General features: G+C 43.9%; 1 protein-coding gene across 1 annotated transcript in view; it reads left to right on the plus strand.

Annotated features, from left to right (window-relative positions):
- Positions 1–325: 325 nt before the first annotated feature.
- Positions 326–22,798, plus strand: part of LOC310794036 (teneurin-3-like) — a gene marked incomplete at its 3' end in the record, with an annotated part of 23,380 nt that continues 907 nt past the window's right edge. The window contains exons 1-4 of the mRNA XM_083655898.1: positions 326–431; positions 2,078–2,198; positions 7,633–7,703; positions 21,337–21,684. Of these exons, the coding sequence (XP_083512024.1) occupies positions 335–431; positions 2,078–2,198; positions 7,633–7,703; positions 21,337–21,684 (637 nt within the window). The 5' untranslated portion in view covers positions 326–334. The remainder of the gene's footprint in view (positions 432–2,077; positions 2,199–7,632; positions 7,704–21,336; positions 21,685–22,798) is intronic.

Genomic DNA, 22,798 nt, shown 5'->3' on the forward strand with positions numbered 1-22,798 from the left:
TGTCTCTCTCTGTCTCTCTCTCTCTCTCTGTCTCTCTCTCTCTCTCTCTCTGTCTCTCTCTCTCTCTCTGTCTCTCTCTCTTTCTCTCAACTGTGCGGTCAAATGCCATGGAAGCAGGACGTTTGGCTACATCACCCATTCATTGATTATTTATCTCTCCTTTCTCTCTGTGTCTGCAGGTGGAGTCTCTCTCTCTCTCTGTCTGTCTCTGTGTATCTCTGCCTTCATCCTCTCTCTCTCTCTCTGTCTGTCTCTGTGTCTCTCTGCCTTCATCCTCTCTCTCTCTCTCTCTCTCTCTCTCTCTCTCTGTCTGGCTGTATAGCAGCATGCCTGTATGTTTGCCAGTGGTGCCAGCAGCAGAACTATGGAAGTGAAAGAGCGACGTCCATACTGCTCACTGACCAAGGGACGCAGGGAGAGACCATACACTGGTGAGATCACTCACTCACTCATCCATTCATTCATTCACTCACTCACTCACTCATTGATCAGGCATATTAGGATCATCATAGCATAGCATGACGTTAGTCACTGACAGGGATGTAAACTAGTCACCTTTAGGTGACAGTCACCTTTTTCCATCCTAAAATAGGAGTATTTCTGAGTGGTGTTATGTCTGCCCTGGTATCGCTCACCTTTTTCACTACCCATGACTTATTCTTCTTCTGTTGTGTTTTATGGCGATTGGCATCCTTAATAGTGCATTACTGCCACCTACTGTATTGCTAAAGCTATTCACCCATGACTTTGCATCCCTGCCAATTCAGTTTGTACAAGGAAGTGATAGTAGAGACAGAAGCACGCACACACACACACGCACACACACAATTGTATTTTGTATTATTCACTTTTGCAAATGGCAATTCAAAATAAAGTCAGACAGCTTTTTCAAGTCACTCCTGAGGATATTTATGATTATACGATTAATGGAGTGTTATTTTTTATTGTGATAGACAATCATATATTACTAATGTACGCTGATGTATTGACCTTGTCTACATGTATGATAGGTTAATCTTGTGTGTGTTTTGTTTATATACGCTGATGTATTTGCCTCGTCTACATGTATGTTAGGTTCATCCTGGGACACCTCATCTTATGTGTTTTGTTGATGTACGCTGATGTATTTACTAGGGCTGTCAGCGTTAATCGCGATGCGTTAAGGGCCGACCATAATTTTTTTTTTTAATCGCGTTAATCGCATGCCACTATTTTGTCCCTTCGTCGCACCCGTACTTGTAGTCAAGCCGTTCGGTTTCCTGTCTCCTGCCTGTGTGCAGACATGGAAGAGAACGACAGCAATACGCTTCTAAATGGCTCGTTTTACTTTAAAAAAATGGCAAATGGCACAGTGGACAAGTTGAGAGCAGTAGTTTGCACCTTGTGTAAAACGGAATTAAAATATCACCGAAGTACATCGAGTTTGAGGCGAGCGATCACCTAAAAGTAGCTAGCAGCCAGCTAGCTAGCGCAAGACTCATCACTCATTCTTCCTTCAGAGTCTCGGATGCGCGGGTCCTCTAACCACTGGGAGGTCGGCTCCAATGGCTTCACGCAATATACACATTATCAATACACAGTTTACAATACCAAGCCATTATTCACATGGAAGTGCCAAAGTTTTTAGCTCAGACACAGCCTTCTTCGGCTGTGTCATTTTGGGTTTCGACTGCTCCACAGCGCCGCCGCCGGAATTATCGGTTCTAGATATATTTTGTAGACGTGTTACCTCCGGTCTACATTGCACTTCTATTGAATTGAAAATAATCTAAAAATCAAGATCACAAAGTACATTTATTTGCATTCATTTAATTCCCAATCATGACACACTGGTAAGAATGATTAATATCTAATTAAAAATGCTTTGAAATGCAAAATAATGGCATTTTAAACATGCGATACAAAGATGCGATTAATCGCGATTAACTATAGTTAATCGCAAGATTAATCGCAATTAATAAAATTAATCGTTTGACAGCCCTAGTATTTACCTTGTCTACATGTATGATAGGTTCATCTCATGCGTGTGTTTTGTTTATATACGCTGATGTATTTGCCTCGTCTACATGTATGTTAGGTTCATCCGGGGACAGTGAAGACTGCGGTATCAGCTCCCAGGGGCCACGGGTCCCCACTCAGAAGTCCTACTCCTCCAGCGAGACACTGAAGGCATTCGACCAGCACCAAGATCAGACCAGGTGAGACCACTGCTTCCCCAAATGGATCAATATCACACCTGGCTCAAATAGCAGCTACTGTACATAGCATGACTGCTATTGGTGCTAATCTGATTTGAGGAACCTGCTCTTCATGCTTGAAAGGCCAATGGATTTTGGGTAGGGATGGGCATTTCGAGCAAAACAATATTAGAAATTTGGGCCAAAGTCGACTTTTCGTCGAAATTCGCCCCCACCCTTATAAAAAAAGAAAAAATGAACATGGTCTCCCCTGATTCTAAGTATGGTTGAATCACTTGGTTTGACCAAGTAAAAAAAAATTATAAGCATTTTACGTCATGTCTATGGAAAAATGAAGAGTGGATGAAATCCCATGGAGAGGGAGAGAGGGTGACTTTGGCACTCTATTGTCGTTAGGCAGCCAGACCTGAGCCTACGTTAACGTTAGCATTAGCGTAGCTTCCCGAACGATGCCGAGGTGGCCCAGGGAACAGTAGCCAGAATAATAGCTTTTCTTCATGCAGTAACAAGCCTTGAAACCTTTTCCTTGTGGCTGAGTGCAGAGCCGGTAAAAAAATAATACATAATAAATAAATAAACAATTTTCGACTTTCAATAATAAAAATCCATCTTGATAATAAAAAATGATTATTCGGAAATTTCAAATTCATTGTCCATCCCTAATTTTTGGGGGGGAACATATTCTAGCCCAGCTGGTATTTCCAATCCGAATGGAACTTGTAGCTAAGTCGTTTGGTAACTAGGGAGCTGTTTTGTGATTTTTATTATTTATTTTATTATTTTTATTATCAAGTCTGAACACGACTCTGAAGAAAACATTAGAGGCAGTCCTTGTGTAACTGTTGTATAAAAGCTAGAATACCCCAGAGGTGGTGTTTTTACTCTTCTAATTGGTACCTCAGTGCTCTCAACAGTACTTGACTATGTTTCATACCTCGCTGCATCACCATATTCATTCATTATATTCATCATCACAGTGAAGATTGCCATCTCGGGTATTATTGTTATTATACGACAGGAGGTTTCAGGCCAACACACTTTGCACTGTGCTGCTGATAATGGCCTTCAACAATGGTAGGTAGCACATCTGTAACTATTGTAGAAAAGCAGAGATACCCGAGGTGACGTTTCTCTTATACCTAGCCACATCACTGTCAAAAACATCATTGCAGTAAAGAACATCCTTTTGATAGTATATATCTTACGTCCATATCTTACGTACATATACATATATATCTTACGTACATATATTGTCCTCAGCCACTGAATAATCTCCCCACTGTACTCAGCGTGAGGAAGCCATTCTCATGAAAATGGATTGGCGAAAACGCTTTTGCGCAGGGAGCTGGCGGTGGGGGATTGCAAATTTGCATAATAGATTATGGGTGAAACACACTTTGAAACACCGGCAGAAAGCCCAGAATCGCACGCAGCTTCATTCCAGCTGAGCTCACAACCGAAAAACGAGCCCCATCCACACTCGCCCAAAGAGCGGCCGCCAGCAGCCAGGCAGCACAGACAGGCAGGAGAGACTCGCTTGTGACAAACGCTGCAAAGCCACCAGAGACACACCCACGGAGGGAGGAGTTTGGAGGAGAGGGGGGTGAGGGTGCTGTTATGGAGGAAATTACTGTTCAAAGAACTATTGTTTAGATGTCTGATGTCTCACTGATGCCAAAAATAAATAGTTAAAGTGACTGTTCTATCGAATTTCACAAAAATGCATTTTTCTCAGCTTTTCTTCTCAGACGCTGAAACCATGCTGTATTCAACTGCTAATGCCAACATAACTACAAACTCTACAAACTAACTCTTTTAGACAGAGAAAGCACACATTCTATTAGTTCTTTTGAGATATTTTGTGTTCACAAATTCCTAGCAGAAAATAATCCTCGGCACTTGAAAGATGAGCCAGAATCCTCAAAAAAAAACCTTGGCAGAAGCTACCTACAGTAAAAAAAAAAACTGTTGGCAGTGAATGTGTTAAATAAAACACCTTCTATCCATCTCTTTGCTCTGACTGTATTTTTACTGGCACATTCCAGATTAAATAAAACACCTTCTATCCATCTCTTTGCTCTGACTGTATTTTTATTGGCACATTCCAGATTAAATAAAACACCTTCTATCCATGTCCTTTGCTCTGACTGTATTTTTACTGGCACATTCCAGATTAAATAAAACACCTTCTATCCATCTCTTTGCTCTGACTGTATTTTTACTGGCACATTCCAGATTAAATAAAACACCTTCTATCCATCTCTTTGATCTGACTGTATTTTTACTGGCACATTCCAGATTAAATAAAACACCTTCTATCCATCTCTTTGATCTGACTGTATTTTTACTGGCACATTCCAGATTAAATAAAACACCTTATATCCATCTCTTTGATCTGACTGTATTTTTACTGGCACATTCCAGATTAAATAAAACACCTTATATCCATCTCATTTGCTCTGACTGTATTTTTACTGGCACATTCCAGATTAAATAAAACACCTTCTATCCATCTCTTTGATCTGACTGTATTTTTACTGGCACATTCCAGATTAAATAAAACACCTTCTATCTATCTCTTTGCTCTGACTGTATTTTTACTGGCACATTCCAGATTAAATAAAACACCTTCTATCCATCTCTTTGATCTGACTGTATTTTTACTGGCACATTCCAGATTAAATAAAACACCTTATATCCATCTCTTTGCTCTGACTGTATTTTTACTGGCACATTCCAGATTAAATAAAACACCTTCTATCCATCTCTTTGATCTGACTGTATTTTTACTGGCACATTCCAGATTAAATAAAACACCTTCTATCCATGTCCTTTGCTCTGACTGTATTTTTACTGGCACATTCCAGATTAAATAAAACACCTTCTATCTATCTCTTTGCTCTGACTGTATTTTTACTGGCACATTCCAGATTAAATAAAACACCTTCTATCCATCTCTTTGATCTGACTGTATTTTTACTGGCACATTCCAGATTAAATAAAACACCTTATATCCATCTCATTTGCTCTGACTGTATTTTTACTGGCACATTCCAGATTAAATAAAACACCTTCTATCCATCTCTTTGATCTGACTGTATTTTTACTGGCACATTCCAGATTAAATAAAACACCTTCTATCTATCTCTTTGCTCTGACTGTATTTTTACTGGCACATTCCAGATTAAATAAAACACCTTCTATCCATCTCTTTGCTCTGACTGTATTTTTACTGGCACATTCCAGATTAAATAAAACACCTTATATCCATCTCTTTGCTCTGACTGTATTTTTACTGGCACATTCCAGATTAAATAAAACACCTTCTATCCATCTCTTTGATCTGACTGTATTTTTACTGGCACATTCCAGATTAAATAAAACACCTTCTATCCATGTCCTTTGCTCTGACTGTATTTTTACTGGCACATTCCAGATTAAATAAAACACCTTCTATCTATCTCTTTGCTCTGACTGTATTTTTACTGGCACATTCCAGATTAAATAAAACACCTTCTATCCATCTCTTTGATCTGACTGTATTTTTACTGGCACATTCCAGATTAAATAAAACACCTTATATCCATCTCATTTGCTCTGACTGTATTTTTACTGGCACATTCCAGATTAAATAAAACACCTTCTATCCATCTCTTTGATCTGACTGTATTTTTACTGGCACATTCCAGATTAAATAAAACACCTTCTATCCATGTCCTTTGCTCTGACTGTATTTTTACTGGCACATTCCAGATTAAATAAAACACCTTCTATCTATCTCTTTGCTCTGACTGTATTTTTACTGGCACATTCCAGATTAAATAAAACACCTTCTATCCATCTCTTTGATCTGACTGTATTTTTACTGGCACATTCCAGATTAAATAAAACACCTTATATCCATCTCATTTGCTCTGACTGTATTTTTACTGGCACATTCCAGATTAAATAAAACACCTTCTATCCATCTCTTTGATCTGACTGTATTTTTACTGGCACATTCCAGATTAAATAAAACACCTTCTATCTATCTCTTTGCTCTGACTGTATTTTTACTGGCACATTCCAGATTAAATAAAACACCTTCTATCCATCTCTTTGATCTGACTGTATTTTTACTGGCACATTCCAGATTAAATAAAACACCTTATATCCATCTCTTTGCTCTGACTGTATTTTTACTGGCACATTCCAGATTAAATAAAACACCTTCTATCCATCTCTTTGATCTGACTGTATTTTTACTGGCACATTCCAGATTAAATAAAACACCTTATATCCATCTCTTTGCTCTGACTGTATTTTTACTGGCACATTCCAGATTAAATAAAACACCTTATATCCAGGGGCGTATGCAGAAATTGAATTATAGGTGGGCCTGGATCAAATTGGGTGGGCCTGGATAGGAAGGGGTGCAGATGCCCGGCCAAAGTTATGACGTGTTATTTTACTAAAAATAATGCATTTGACCATCATTTCAAGTAGAATGATACCACCCAAGCAAGAATATTTCAAGTGTTTCAAGTGCTTTACTGAAATATTTGGACCATATAATGATAATACAATTATCTCAACCTTAAAAGGTTACATATAGGTGCCAAATGTTGCATACATGAATGCTTATACTTGTGTGTATACTGTTACTTTATACAGAAATTAGAACCACTGATCCATATACTGCTGTGAGTTTAAAAAATAACAACACTGAGGCTGCTTCAAGTTTGAACAAGACGCCCTCTGGTTTATTTATCCACAGAGAGAACAAAATTCCTAGATGTCATGAAGTTGTCATGCATTAGACTCTGGAGATGATGTGCCCTGCGTTTTTACAAAAGTAACAAAACCATTGGCTAGCAATGCAGCAGCAAGTTTGCCTCTAGAAAACAACCAATTAATTTTTTTTTTTTTTTTTTTTTTTTTTTTTTTTTTTTTTTTGGGTGGGCCAGGGCAAGAAGTGGGTGGGCGTGTGCCTACCCAGGCCCACCCGTAGATACGCCCCTGCTTATATCCATATCTTTGCTCTGACTGTATTTTTACTGTCCCATTCCAGCGGGAACGTCTCCGTTGTGTTACGGCCGTGAGGCGGCTGCCGGAGCTGGTCACAGCCACTTTAGTGAACACCGCGGTCATGAAGCGTCTGCTCTGCTCAAAATACATATAAATATAAATAATATAATAATATAATATAATAATATAAATATACACCCAGTCTATTTTTTGACGCTTCAAGTCACGTCAAGCAGCACACAGCAGTTTGAGCTGGGCAGGAAGTCCGACTGAGGAACAAAATGAAACATCCTGTTGATTCTCCACATCCACTGCATATTAGCACTGACTCACTGAGCCTTGACCTGGTGTAACCCTAACCCAACGTGTTTGACCCCTCAATATGCTACAGCAAGTGTTGACCTTTGTCCTTGCTTACTGTTGCTAGGTTACTGTATGGTACAACCAGGGGACACAAGGACATGGTTCACCGTGAGCAGGACGGTTATAACAGACAAGGTGAGACACACACACACACACACACACACACACACACACACACACACACAGGTTCATCAACCTTGCTGGAAGCAGGTGGCATTGCTAAGCAGCATTGGCAGAAACATGCTTCAGTACAGTACAGTACTGTATAGTATATACTGTATACTCCAACGTCAGCTTTACCAGGGGGTCCAGGACGAGTATAGTATATATACCCCAATGTCAGCTTTACCAGGGGGTCCAGAGTCCCCAGCAAAATGAGTCACTTGTGTGATTTCACTAGGATCTTCGTGACACAAAACGTGACCAAAATCGTGAATAACAGACACCACCCGGACAGACACTTAGCCAATTTTAACTGATGTATATGGTGGTTCAGGATGAGAATAATGTTCTGTGTAATGTGTTCCTAATCAGTGCAGTTATATGTTGAATACATGTGTTGCAGAACCACCCTTCACACCTGTGTGGCAAAGGGGTGGGCGATATCGCAAAATATCATATCATATTTTTTCAGGCAGAATCCCGATCCACGATCTTATCATGATTCTTTTTCATGTTGGTTAAAGACTTTAAGTTACTGAACAGAACAATTAGGGCCGGGCGATATGGACCAAAAATCATCTCTTTATTTTTAGGCTGAATGGTGATGCATTATGTTGGGTTAGGGTTACATACATATGTTGGTATTTTGTACAAAGTGGGCTAAATGTTCAGTTGTAAGTCAACACACACACACACACACACACACACACACACACACACACACACACACACACACACACACACACACACACACACACACACACACAGCTATTGGATTTAGATATTAATGAACAGACTTATGGCCAAGCTTCTTTCTATTCTTATCACACAAGTTGCATTAAGGAAATACATTGTCAAATTAGCACATAGTGAGTTTTGGACACGTCTGAAATTACAATGGTCTAGAAATATATTGGAGATATTAATCAGGCTAATCATTATAATGTGCTATTAACAAAAAAAAGCAATATGCATGGATTCATTGTAATCAATAAAGAAGTGTACAATTACTTGGCTTTTATTACAGAGCCCAAAGCAGCCCTAAAATAGTCCTGAAAGAAATCATGAACATAATGTCCCAGTTACAACTCCACTTTGTTTTCTGTTATGAAAACAATATATCTGAACTTTAGGATACATTTCTGCTAAGTTTTGAGTTCAGGCTTTTTGCTCACCAAGTCAGAAATTGTCGCACGTAAAAAAACAAAACTACCTCATGTTGTGTCGACATTAACCCCCGAAGCGCCAGCTCATACAACATTAACCCCGTTAAATAGGGATATGCATACGGACAGAGCATCCTGTCACCGTACTCTGCGTTCATTTCGTGCGTAATTCTGCACGTTTTCTGAAAGCTTACGGATATGGATGGAATGGAGCTGTACCACACGCACACTCACACATTTGAGTATCTACTGCCCACTAGTGGCTGTATTGCATAACATGATACTGTGGCGTACCACAGCAGAGACAATGGGGAGAGACATTCACCTGTTGGTCGGGGGCCCTTTAAGAGGGGCTGGGGGTTCAGGTGGGGAACACAATTGTTTGGGGAGTAGGCTACAAAGCAACATGTTGGCAGCCCACTTTTACCTGTATGATCGCAGTTGAAGCGTGAGAAAATAAATCCAGTCGGATACACCCTTTGGTCTTGGGTCTTTCTCCCGCACTTCCACATTGGTGACCCTGGACGGTGCTCCGATTGAACAGCGTTATTGATTCAACACGATGCCGAAGAAAAATAAGCCCAGGAAGGGATTCAGCCCTGGGCCTGACGTAAGCGGTGATGAGGACGTCTCCGACAGCCCGGGCAGCAGTTGGCCGCTAATGTTGGCACGGTCTCCGTGAAGCTTCCACCGTTCTGGCATGTCAGTCCGCGCTCATGGTTTCGCCACATTGAGGCGCAGTTTGGACTCCGGCGGATTGTAGACGACACCACAATGTATTAGTATGTGGTGGCCGCGTTGGACACCTCGGTAACCGGCCGAGTGTTGGAGCTGCTGGATGACCCCCCTCCCATGGGCAAGTACGATACCATTAAGGCTTTGCTGTTGAGAACATTTGAACTGTCAGAGGTGGAGAAGGCAGAGCGGATTCTGTCTCTTAATGGACTTGGCGACAGCAAGCCGTCTGAGTTAATGGAGAATATTTTGGCCACTCTGGGCTCGTCAGATCGCCTGATTGACGCCACTTAATTCTGTCCCTACCCGTGTTCAGGGCGACGTGGGGACGGTCGGGCTGTCTAATGTGCTCGCCACCGGTGACGAGTACCAGCGCCTCCTCAGTGAGTTCCCAGTTCAGCCCGTGGGCTTCCCCGCTGCATATGGTTACGAAGGCCGATGGCGGGTGGCGCCCGTGCGGGGACTACCGCCGCCTCAACAGCGCCACACCGCCTGACCGCTATCCAGTCCCGCACATACAAGACTTCTCGGCCCACCTGTCGGGGGCAACAATTTTTTCTAAGGTGGATCTAGTGCGGGGCTATCACCAGGTCCCGGTGCGCCCGCAGGATGTGCCTAAGACAGCGGTAATAACTCCATTCGGACTGTTCGAGTTTCTGCGTATGCCCTTTGGCCTCAAGGGGGCAGCGCAGACTTTTCAACGGCTGATGGACTCTGTGTTGCGGAGCATGCCGTTTTTGTTCGTGTACTTGGACGATATCCTGGTGGCTAGTGCGTCGCGGGAGCAGCACATGGGCCATCTTCGACAGTTGTTTGTGCGGCTCGGGGAGCACAGGCTCATCATAAATCCGGCTAAGTGTCGGTTCGGCGTGGCAGTCATCGATTTCCTGGGGCACAGAGTCACCGCGGAGGGCTCTGTTCCTCTGCCCGCCAAGGTGGACGCCGTGGCCACATTCCCACGCCCCCGGACTGTGAAAGCACTGCAGGAGTTCTTGGGGATGGTGAATTTTTATAACAGGTTCATCCCTCGGGCGGCACATCACATGCGGCCCCTGTACGACACACTGCGGGGTCGCAACCCCAAGGCCGCGGTGGATTGGTCCCCGGTTCCAGGACGCTAAGGACGTGCTGGCCGACGCTGCCTTGCTGGCACACCCGTCACTTACGGCCCCAATCGCCCTCACCACCGACGCAACGGACTACGCGGTGGGGGTGGTGTATGAGCAGTGGGTGAGTGGTGCCTGGCAGCCATTATATTTATTTAGCAGGAAGTTATGGGACAATGAGAGGAAGTATAGCACTTTTGATCGTGAACTCCTGGGTTTGTTCCTGGCGGTCCGGCACTTCAGGTTCCTGCTGGAGGGGCGTCGGTTTACTGCGTACGTGGATCATAAGCCACTGGTGTCCGCCATGTCCAAGGCGGAGCCACCCAGGACCGGACGCCAGCAGCGTCAACTGGCTGAGATCTCAGAGTACACCACAGACATCCAGCACGTGGCGGGAAAGCACAAGCGCCGTGCACCTGGGGCTCGACTACGCCGGCATGGCCGCGGATCAGCCCAACGACGCGGGAGTGCAGGCCTGCCGGTCGGCGGAGACCGGGCTGCGGCTACAGGAGGTGGTGTTTGGTGACGTCGGCGCCACGCTCCTGTGTGATGTCTGTACGGGGCTGGCGAGGCCCTTGTTTCCAGTCGAGTCGCGCTGGCAGGTTTTCAATGCCATGCATGGACTTTCACACCCGGGGGTGAAGTCGTCTGTGAAGCTGGTGGCGGCCAAGTTCGTCTGGCCGGGGCTGGAGAAGGAAGTACGAGACTGGGCTAGACAGTGTGTAGCCTGCCAGCGGGCTAAGGTTCATCGCCACACCAAAGCCCCCTGGGCCCCGTTCCTGGTTCCGGAGCGGCGGTTCGACCATGTCAACGGGGACCTGGTGGGGCCACTCCCATGGGTTCACCCACCTCCTCACGATGGTGGACAGGACCACCCGGTGGCCGGAGGCGGTGCCTCTGTCGTCGACCACATCTGCAGAGGTGGCTAGGGCCTTCATCGGGTCGTGGGTCGCCAGGTTCGGCGCACCTGCTGACCTCACTTCGGACCGTGGTCCACAGTTCACGTCGGAGCTCTGGGGTGCTATGGCGGAGGGGCTGGGCACAAAGCTTCACCGCACCACAGCCTACCACCCGCCGGCGAATGGACTGTGCGAGAGGTGTCACCGTTCCATGAAAGCCGCTCTCCGGGCTAGCCTCGTGGATGGTGGCTGGGTGGACAGGCTTCCGTGGGTCATGCTGGGCCTGCGGACGGCCCCCAAAGAGGACCTGCAGTCTTCGTCTGCTGAGTTGGTGTATGGCCAGCCATTGCGAGTGCCGGCAGAGTTCATTCCAGGGGTCGACGCTCCCTGGTCGGCCGCTCGTCAGCGAGCGGCACTCCTGGAACAGCCCCCCTATGACGACCCTTTCGTGTTCTGGAGGCAGGGACCAAGTATTTTGTGCTGGACATAGGGGGGAGGAAGGAGCACGTTTCTGTGGACCGCCTGAAGCCAGCCCATTTAGATTTGGGCAAGTCGGTGGAGGTGGCGCTTCCCCCACGGCGTGGGCGACCTCCCAACAAGCTTGTGGTCCCCCCTCCCCTTTCTGTGCTGCCCCCCGCTGACTCTTTCCCCTGGACCCGGACAGGTCCCCCGCCCCCCCTCGGCCCCGAGGGTCTGCTGTTCAGGACTCTGAGAGTGTGCCTGTGAAGCAGAGCCGTTACGGTCGGCTGATCCGGCCTCCGCACCGTTATTAGAGGTGGGGTTTGGGTGAATTCTGGGGGGGCGGGTGTGGCGTACCACAGCAGAGACAATGGGGAGAAACATTCCACTTTTACCTGTATGATCGCAGTTGAAGTGTGAGAAAATAAATCCAGTCAGATACACCCTTTGGTCTTGGGTCTTTCTCCCGCACTTCCACAATACCAATGTGAAAGACGCATGGAAGTATTTGGGCAGTGGTGGTTACCCCGTTTGAAACGGACACATTTATTTTCGTATGAAAATGTAGTATAATTGGTACTGGTATTGTATTTTTTTAAATACCCATCCCTCGTTGGAGGTGACACAGCTTCTAAATCTTGTGAAAGAAAATCTTGAGAAGCAGGTGAAACTAAAACAATAGAGGAAGTCTGCATCCATTGTTCTCCAGCTCCAATTAACACAGCGTCAATATTTGAGAAAGGAAAAAAATGATAATTACTCAATTATCTTATCGCCTTCGTTTTCACTGCTGGGCTAATTGGAGCTCATTTAAAATTAATATAATTTTTAATTGAATGGCGGCACTCGCTATCTCTTGTTGTGCCGCTAAGGAAAAAGCTTTTTCTCATTTCCTCCTTTCATTTGCTGATGAAAGATGGAGGATTGGAGACAATTTGTTTGCCTTCTTTTCATTTATATTTCAGAGGCCTTTCAGACTTGTGTTATTTTAACCTGATTTCAGTTCTTTTTCCAGTTAATGCAATCATGGTGAATAATTTGAGTTATTAAATGTAATGGGGAGGGGGGATCTGAATATATCCTTCCTCCATATATTTCCTTCAGTTTACATTGTGTTCATATGTATATTCATGAAGCGATTTTCTAAAAATGGGGAATGATGGCCCATATTAAACACCAAATATGAAATGTTTTTCTTTTGGATTTGGTGGGAAATGTAAGGTCTTACAAAAATGTGTTGTTATGCTTAAAAAAAAAAGCCATGCATCCACCCAGCAGCCTATTATTATTATTATTATATATCATATATATAAAAAAGAAAAAAAAATATATATATCAGAATCAGAACCACTTTTATTGCCACAGTATGCAAGTTACATACGAGGAATTTGTCTTAGTGTCTGTGTGCAGCGTAGCAGTCACATCAATATACAGAGATAAGAAGTAGGAAGATAACTAAAGACAATCACAAAGTTGCAAGTGCAATCAAATCGAGTAAATATATACAATATGTACATCAGTGGTGAAGTGTTCTGTGGATAATAAATATGAATTTACGTTGAATTTACATGAGATTTACAGACTGAATTAAATAGGCAGTGGATTTACATGAATTTACAGTCTGAGTTAAATAAGAGTTTACATTGAATGTACATTAAATTTACAGGCTAAGTTAAATAGGCATTAAATGTGCAGGGAATTTGCATGAATTTACAGTCCCAGTTAAACAGGCATTAAATTAGATATGAGTTATAGTTTTATGGGGGGGGAGTTCAGCTGATATATATATACATATATATATATATAGATATATATATATATTAGGGATGTCACGACACTAGAATTTCTACTTCGATACCGGTACCTAGGAAAATATTGATACTCGATACCATTTTCGATACCACGGGAAGGGGGGATGATGACACATCAAGAGGCATAAAAATAAAATTAGACGGATGGACGGACAGACGCACACTTCTCCATAATCTAGACCTGAACTTGGACAGCAGATTACCGCCACTCTAGCCACCAGAACACGTTTAGCTTGTTGAAGCAACAGATACCCAATGATAGGGAGGGGAAAGTCAGTGATTTTTCATTAAAAGAAAGCAATGATAGTATCAAAACTAGCCATTCATTTTTTTAAGTATTGATACTATCGATATCTGTTGCAAATGAGTATTGTAACCGATTCAAATATTCAGTATCGATACTTTTCGATACTATCGATACTTTTGACAACCCTAATATATATATATATATATCTATATATATATATATATATATCTATATATATATAGATATAGATATAGATATATATATATATATATATATATATAGATATAGATATAGATACTGCATTATTCTATCTGTCTGTTTTTAAACAACTCATGTTATTAGTGATGGAGACCTTTTGTGTGTGTGCTGTGGTTGTCCAACCTCTGCTGATCTGGTTGAACATAGAGACAACAGTACTTCCTAATAGTAGTAATGCAGTAGTGATAATACTAATAATAATAACAATAATAATATACAATATTTCTAGTAGTAATAATAATAAAATTGAGATAAAAGACCTCACAGAACAACAAGACAAGGGCATTACAAGGCAAAACACAATAAGAACATTGCATTCCTTTTGTTTTTCTTTTACCTACAGAAAGTCAATGTCTAATGCAGCCAAGATTAATGACTTAGTGATGAAGCCATATCACATGATCAACAGACATGTAAAAGAAGCCCAAAAGGACAGAGAGATAAATAGCCACCATACCTGGCTTGGAGACACTAGATGCTATTAGGATCGAATGTGTGAGCAATCTAAGAAGTGCAAGTCCCCCCAACAAAACATCACTTCCTGTTCAGGAAACAGCTACTGCACCTCAGGTGTGGGCTGCACCTAACCCTAACAGCTACTGCACCTCAGGTGTGGGCTGCACCTAACCCTAACAGCTACTGCACCTCAGGTGTGGGCTGCACCTAACCCTAACAGCTACTGCACCTCAGGTGTGGGCTGCACCTAACCCTAACAGCTACTGCACCTCAGGTGTGGGCTGCACCTAACCCTAACAGCTACTGCACCTCAGGTGTGGGCTGCACCTAACCCTAACAGCTACTGCACCTCAGGTGTGGGCTGCACCTAACCCTAACAGCTACTGCACCTCCGCTGTGGGCTGCACCTAACCCTAACAGCTACTGCACCTCAGGTGTGGGCTGCACCTAACCCTAACAGCTACTGCACCTCAGGTGTGGGCTGCACCTAACCCTAACAGCTACTGCACCTCAGGTGTGGGCTGCACCTAACCCTAACAGCTACTGCACCTCCGCTGTGGGCTGCACCTAACCCTAACAGCTACTGCACCTCAGGTGTGGGCTGCACCTAACCCTAACAGCTACTGCACCTCAGGTGTGGGCTGCACCTAACCCTAACAGCTACTGCACCTCCGCTGTGGGCTGCACCTAACCCTAACAGCTACTGCACCTCAGGTGTGCGCTGCACCTAACCCTAACAGCTACTGCACCTCAGGTGTGGGCTGCACCTAACCCTAATGGCTACTGCACACCGGGTGTCTACAACAACTGCGAACGCTTTATTGAGCTAGATCTAAGTTGAATCACTATTGTGTTACATCAATACATGAAAATGGATTATGTGGTAGATTCCCTGCCTACCAACATGAGGGTCGCGGGTTCGTTCCCCCGTGCTCGAGTGACAACACTGATGACATGTGTGACACGATGGCTTGATACCACTTTTTGATGTCCGATACCACAACCATGAGTATCTGCCGATACCAATCTGATCCGTCTTTTTCCCCTCTCTTACAAGTACAATAAATAAAATTATGGAACAAATATTCTACTCCAAAGGAAGTGATATGTGTTTATATGATTTGTGTGTTTGAATATGTGTGCATATGATGTGTGTGTGTGTGTGTGTGTGTGTGTGTGTGTGTGTGTGTGTGTGTGTGCATATGTTGTGTGTTTTTAAAGTTTTGTGACAACATTACAAACATGGTGAAGCTTCACTGCTGAGGAATGTTTTCCACACCTCACTGGGAAACAGATTATGTTTTATTGTGTGTGTGTGTGTGTGTGTGTGTGTGTGTACCTTTTGAAGTGCTGTGTGTTTGTGGTTTGGAAGCCTTGAGTTATTTATGATATCACTTCACCAGATTAAGAGGTTTGGGCCTAACTACCAGTCATACCGCCATACCCCCCCCCCCCAAAAAAAAAACGCACACACACACACAACCACACACACGCAATCATCCCATTTTGGAGGGTGGATTTTGTTACCCCATCTGCATTGTATTACCGTCATTGACAGGGAGTTCCCCAAGTCCCGGTAACCGGCAATTTCTCCGCCTACGGGCCTCTGGCCTACCGGTTACTTTATACACTGTAAAAAAACACACACACAAAAAAGATACCCGCTGATTCTGGCCAATACTCCACTTATGTTATAACATTTCAGTCTGGCATATGGAATATCTTTCAATAGTCTTTATGACTAAAAGTAAGAAATGACTGTTCTACATTCAAGTAAAAAATGTAAATAATTAACTTGTTGGTTTTGGATTTATTTAGCTTCAAGAGTGCATTTTTGTTCGTGTGACCCTCAACACAGGCTTTGACACCGGGCCACTTACTGATACTTATACTTAAATTAACCCACTCATATTCTGGTTTATTTCAAGAAAAACATTTTGGCTAGTGGAAATTCTAATTGGCTGGTAACTTCTAGCAGCCATATTGGCAGGTGGTCAAAAAAGCTAATTTCAAGCCCTGCAGGGAGAGCAGGTGGTGACATAGGAGTGAGTGAGAAAAGGATCAAATATTGGTGTTTAACTCATTAAGTGCCATAGACGACCTAACTCGTCTTACATAATCCAGCGCTTAAGTGCCAAGGACGGACTAACTCGTCTTACATAAAGATTTTTTTTTTTGGACGGTGGCACATCAATCAACCCCTTTTACATCTTCGAGATAACTATTTGGAGCAAGAGCATGTGTGTAATCTATTTTACCGACCACTAAGTGGCGACAGAGACCGAGAGAAGTCACAGCCACGGGACCCAAAAGCCACAAAAGCAGCCGCCTCCCGCGGAAATGGCTTGGCGATTTTACAGTCAGAAGCCCGGACACACACACACAGAACGGACAGAGATCCCTTCCCCCCAGAGCCGCGCAGCAACGCGCGAACACACACACACACACACACACACACACACACACACACACACCGCTGGAGCAAGCCATTCAAGGAAATGGCGACGCGATTTTACAGTAATCCATTTCAGACTCGTCTTGCCCGACAGGCAGACAGGCAGGCAGGCACGCAGACAGACAGGCAGGCAGCAGCAACGCGCTTCTGACACGCCCGCTGTTAGAGCCAGGAGGAAGGAGGAGAAGACACACGGAGGGAGGAGTTTGAATGAGAGGGGTGTTTCCTGTTGTTATGGAGGAAATTACTGTTCAAAACTATTGTTTAGAATGTCTGACGGTCTTACTGATGCCAAAAATGAATGGTTAAAGTGACTGTTTCACAAAAAGCCATTTATCTCTGAATAAATTTCCAGACGCTGAAACCATGCTGTACTCAACGGCTAATATCTACATAACTACTAACTCTGCAAACTAACTCTTTTAGACAGAGAAAGCACACATTCTATTAGTTATTTTTAGATGATTGATGTTCATGAATTCTTAACAGAAAAGAATCCTCGGCTGTTCTAAAATGAGCCAGAATCGTCAAAAACACCCCTGGCACAACTTACCTACAGGAATGAAAACATGGCTGGCATTCAATGTGTTAACACGTTCACTGCCGTCGACGAGATATCTCGTCAAAAAAAAATCCAACGGTTGACTGCCATCGACGAGTTATCTCGTCAAAAAAAAAAAAAAAAAAATTGACGGTGGGACGTGGATCCAAGTCCCCTACGTCTCCTATAAAAATATGGGAGCCACCGAACGTGTGCAACCCATTCCACCGACCCACTAAGTGGCGACAGTGCTCTCCAGACTAGAAAAAGCAGAGCAAAAACAGCAGAAAATAGCGTGAGGAAAACGGAGGAAGGAGGAGGAAAACGCGGCGAAAACGCTTTCGCTTTCGCGCTGGAGCTGGCGCACAACTAGCCTGGTAAACCGCCCGTCACGTGAACTCACATTTCATTTGGTTCTCCGTGACGGTCTGGACCCGCACAGGCAGTTAAGATGATTGGTCGAGCCATGCCGGCTCGACGAATCAGCGGCGGCCGTAGACGGGCTGTGGCTCGTCTGGGCAAGTAGTGGGTACATGGTCTTTGTACCGGTAGTTCTTTTCACTCGTCAACATGGCTGCCGCCGCGGAAGTGAGAGGCAGTCTGAATGAAATTGAATGTAACATTCCCAATTCTATGTATTCAATTCTAAAAAACGACCCTCAACATTTGGGAAGGCTAAGCCACACAACTAGTTCGTTATAATCTAACTAAATGCTTCGAAGGTGACTTTACGACCGCGAGGACTCAATCAATGAATGCCACGGAGATCATCCACAGGCACCTTCGGCGATCTGATTGGTTGAAGTTAACACCCACCAGCGGTGATAGACAGATGGGTCATCCAATCACCTGCCAAGTAGCTTGGACAAAGTGCCCGCCTCCGTCAGCGGGTCTGGTGACTTCATTCCCAGATCGACTGGTTTAGTGAAACCTATGTGGAGCTATACCGTCCATCTGGCAGCGTCAGGTTAGCGCACAACATGGGGGATTCCTAAAATACACTCTGGGTGCAACACACGCAGCAGAAAGCTCAAAAGCCCAGAATCGCACGGGAGGGGGGTGGGGGTGCTGTTATGGAGGAAATTACTGTTCCCGATCCAGACTCACCCGACGAGCAGCCTCGCCAGGCAGCACAGACAGGCAGCAGAGACTCGCTTGTGACACACGGAGCCACGGAGCCATGGAGGGAGGAGGAGCACACCCACGGAGGGAGGAGTTTGAAGGAGAGGGGGGTGGGGGTGCTGTTATGGAGGAAATTACTGTTCAGAACTAATTGTTTAGATGTCTGATGTCTTACTGATGCCAAAAATAAATGGTTAAAGTGACTGTTCTGCCTGTTCTATCGAATTTCACAAAAATGCAATTATCTCAGCTTTCCTTCTCAGACGCTGAAACAATGCTGTATTCAACTGCTAATGCCTACATAACTACCTAACTCTACAAACTAACTCTTTTAGACAGAGAAAGCACACATTCTATTAGTTCTTTTGAAATATTTTGTGTTCACAAATTCCTAGCAGAAAATAATCATCGGCTCTTGAAAGATGAGCCAGAATCCTCAAAAAAAACCTTGGCAGAAGCTACCTACAGTAAAAAAAAAAACTGTTGGCAGTGAATGTGTTAAGACTGAATAATGACATCACAACTGTTCATTTTAAATGAGTTATTCCTCTAAACCTGACTTCAAATGCTCCCCCAATGCGGCCCCCAACCCTCAGCAAAATCTGGCCCTCTGGTGGCGAGGACATTTTTTTGTGGTCCTCTCTATCATCAAAGGTCCTGGGTTACGGCATGACAATACTTGTTCGGCCCCCAGCAACAGTTTCTCATGTGGCCCCCCATGAAAAATAATTGCCCACCCCTGATCTAGCCTCTTAAATTGGTTCTCAAAGTGAACCAGATTCATGCATTTTAGTTTAAAATGTACACATTTTTCTTACAGGGGGCATGGCCCCCCGAACCGCCCAAGAGGGTCCAAGCAAGGTCTACCCACCACAATCTCTCCAAATCCTGTGGGAAACATAGTTATTAGTATTTTCTTTTGTTCTTAAAAATATACATTGCCTGTTTGTGTTTTGCAATATGGATATTGTTTTATGTATAATTAAATTGAGCATTGGGCCTTTTATAAGAATGTTTATTTGTATTATTTCAATTGTCACACTCATGGATACATATTTGAGGTTTGTTTATTAATTGGGAAAAGGACCACTGGAACAAACGCCGCGAACATGATCCGGCTACTTTTTCAATCTAACTGGCTACTCAAAACACACACACACACACACACACACACACACACACACACACACACACACACACACACACACACACACACACACACACACACACAGAGGCAGGTAGACATACAGACACACAGACAGACAGGTAGACATACATATCTTCCCAAAAGCGCTAATTTTGCGTGTGCGCTCGTTTAACGCTGTGCGCAATGCAAATTGGGGGCGGACACAAGTGCATGTACTCACGGTACGGATTGTGTCACGGTTCTGATGTCATGGATCGGATCACTTTTCGGATCTGCAAAAGAATAAAAAGAAAATCCGAATTACTTGAAAAATGTGCTACTTTGACAAAGAAAATCTAATTGGCTATGCAGTGCAGATGTTCTCAGCATAGTGGTATACAAAGAAACAAGAATATGAATTTAAATAAACTAAACTAATAAATGTAATAATAATAATTTACTCAAAAAAATTGTTGGGATAAATAAACTCTATTAATATCAAATTATTTGCTACTTTGATTCTGATGCAGCTGCCTCTCCTGTCTGTCTCTGTAGTCTTCCTCAGTGTCTCGCCCACAGCACTATCTGATTGCAGGGCTCACGACTAACTTTTCCACTACTATCACTGGCAACCCCAAACTGTTTCAGTTCGCACCAGCACATGTTTTCTGTGTGTATGTTTTGTCTTATATTGTCAATGTAGGTTATAAAGGATAGGAATATATTTATTTTATCATTTTGGCATTTTTACACACACACACACACACACACACACACACACACACACACACACACACACACACACACACACACACACTTTTTTATTTTATTTCCATGTTGGATCTGTGAATTTGTCAACTGATTAGATTTTCGTGGTCAAAGGTCAAAGTTCAAGGTCACTGTGACCTTACAACTGAAAACTATATCCATGTCTGTTCAGACTCATACAATCACAAATACCTTGAAGCCCACAGCACAGTGCTGCTCTTATGGCAATGTAGGCAACATTTGGGAGCACCTCAACAACACGGCTAATTAACTGCTGACTTGTTGGCCATACAACCATGATGTGGTATTTCTAGTTTTGTGGGAAAAACCATTAGACACAAATTATTATTCAAAGTAGAATATTGTATAAACATCTTAAAACATGACTTTAGTGTTTCTTTAACATCTTAAAACATGACTTTAGTGGCTCTTTAACATCTCTCACCGTTCGTTTCAGGTCAGCACTTCAGCCTCCGTCAGCTGGGGATCTGTGAGCCGGCGTCGCGTCGTGGCCTGGCGTTCTGCTCGGACATGGGGCTGCCGCACCACGGCTACTCTGTGGGCCCGCCGCACGCCCCCCTGGACGGGGACAGCCAGGCCGTCATGTCCCCAGAGCGTGCCGTGCGGCTGTGGGGACATGGGGACAGCCAGGCCGTCATGTCCCCAGAGCGCGCCGTGCGGCTGTGGGGTCCCCGCGGGGCCCTGGGCAAATCCTCCGGCCGCAGCTCCTGTCTGTCCAGCAGATCTAACTCAGCACTGACTCTCACCGACACCGAGCACGACAACAAGTCAGACAGCGACAACGGTAAGACAGCAAGTTATTTTTTCAGTGTTGTCTGTCTGTCTGTCTGTCTGTCAAGCCCATGGCACACCATGGCACACCATGGCACACCATTCAAACCATCGACAGCAAACACAGACAAACACAGAGGCGTGTTTGGTGTGCCATGGCTGTCTGTCCTTGTTTGGAGAGGTTTGGTCAGATTACACAGGTTCCAGGATGTGGGTCAGGCTCAGGGTTCATAGCATAGCAAGACTAGAGTATCGGCCTCGGTGGAGGTCTGTGCTCTCTGAGTGCACTTGTAGTCTTTATATTTTTTTAAAGTGATGCACGATTATATCGGCCAATAAATACTTTAAAATTAAATATCGGCATCGGCTCTGCAACTGACATTTCTGCTGCTATGACAGGCCGATAAAATGATGCTTTAATTATAAAATGATGCTTTAATTAAATTAATTACGCCCAAATGCTTGTTGAAGTTGAAGTAGTTTGCTTATTTTGTCGAGTGAATGTGTACATTTTGAAAAGCATTGTATTTCTCTCATCACCATAAGAGCAGGCGAACTCAGGTGTTCTTTCCACTACAGGTGGGGGGAAACAGTTGGACATATATCAGTAGTCGTGTTTCCATTACCGTCAGAAATGCGCAAAATCTAAATATCGCAATAGAAATTGGGTAATGGAAACACGTAAATTTCGAAAAAGCTCCCAAATATCGCAAAACTTTTTTGCGCTCTCATGAGGTGGTTTTTCAGACGTGTCGATATAGCAGTTTATCGCAAAAGTGTAATGGAAACAGATTTTCCGCATTTGCACGTCATGTGACCCATCTTCTCCTTTGGGAAATGAAAGGAAATTAGGGAGAAAGGGTTTGATAAACCGTGGCAAAACCTTCGCAGCAAGTGGAAAACATTGAAGCAACGCTACCTAGCAGAAAGACGTGTTGTGCAAAAGCGGAGCCGGAAAATAGATCATGTTTAATGGCAGAAATCGATCCATGCCTGTGTGCGCGCATTTGGCACAGCGGCGAGATGATCGGCGGGATGAAAAGCACACCGGTGCGGTGCTGTTGACTGAAGTGATTAATACATTACACACGTTTCAGGTGCAATGTTATAATTATAATACACGATAT

Source organism: Poromitra crassiceps (assembly GCF_964638095.1).
Source record: "Poromitra crassiceps genome assembly, chromosome: 19".
In the NCBI taxonomy this organism is placed as follows: Eukaryota; Metazoa; Chordata; class Actinopteri; order Beryciformes; family Melamphaidae; genus Poromitra; species Poromitra crassiceps.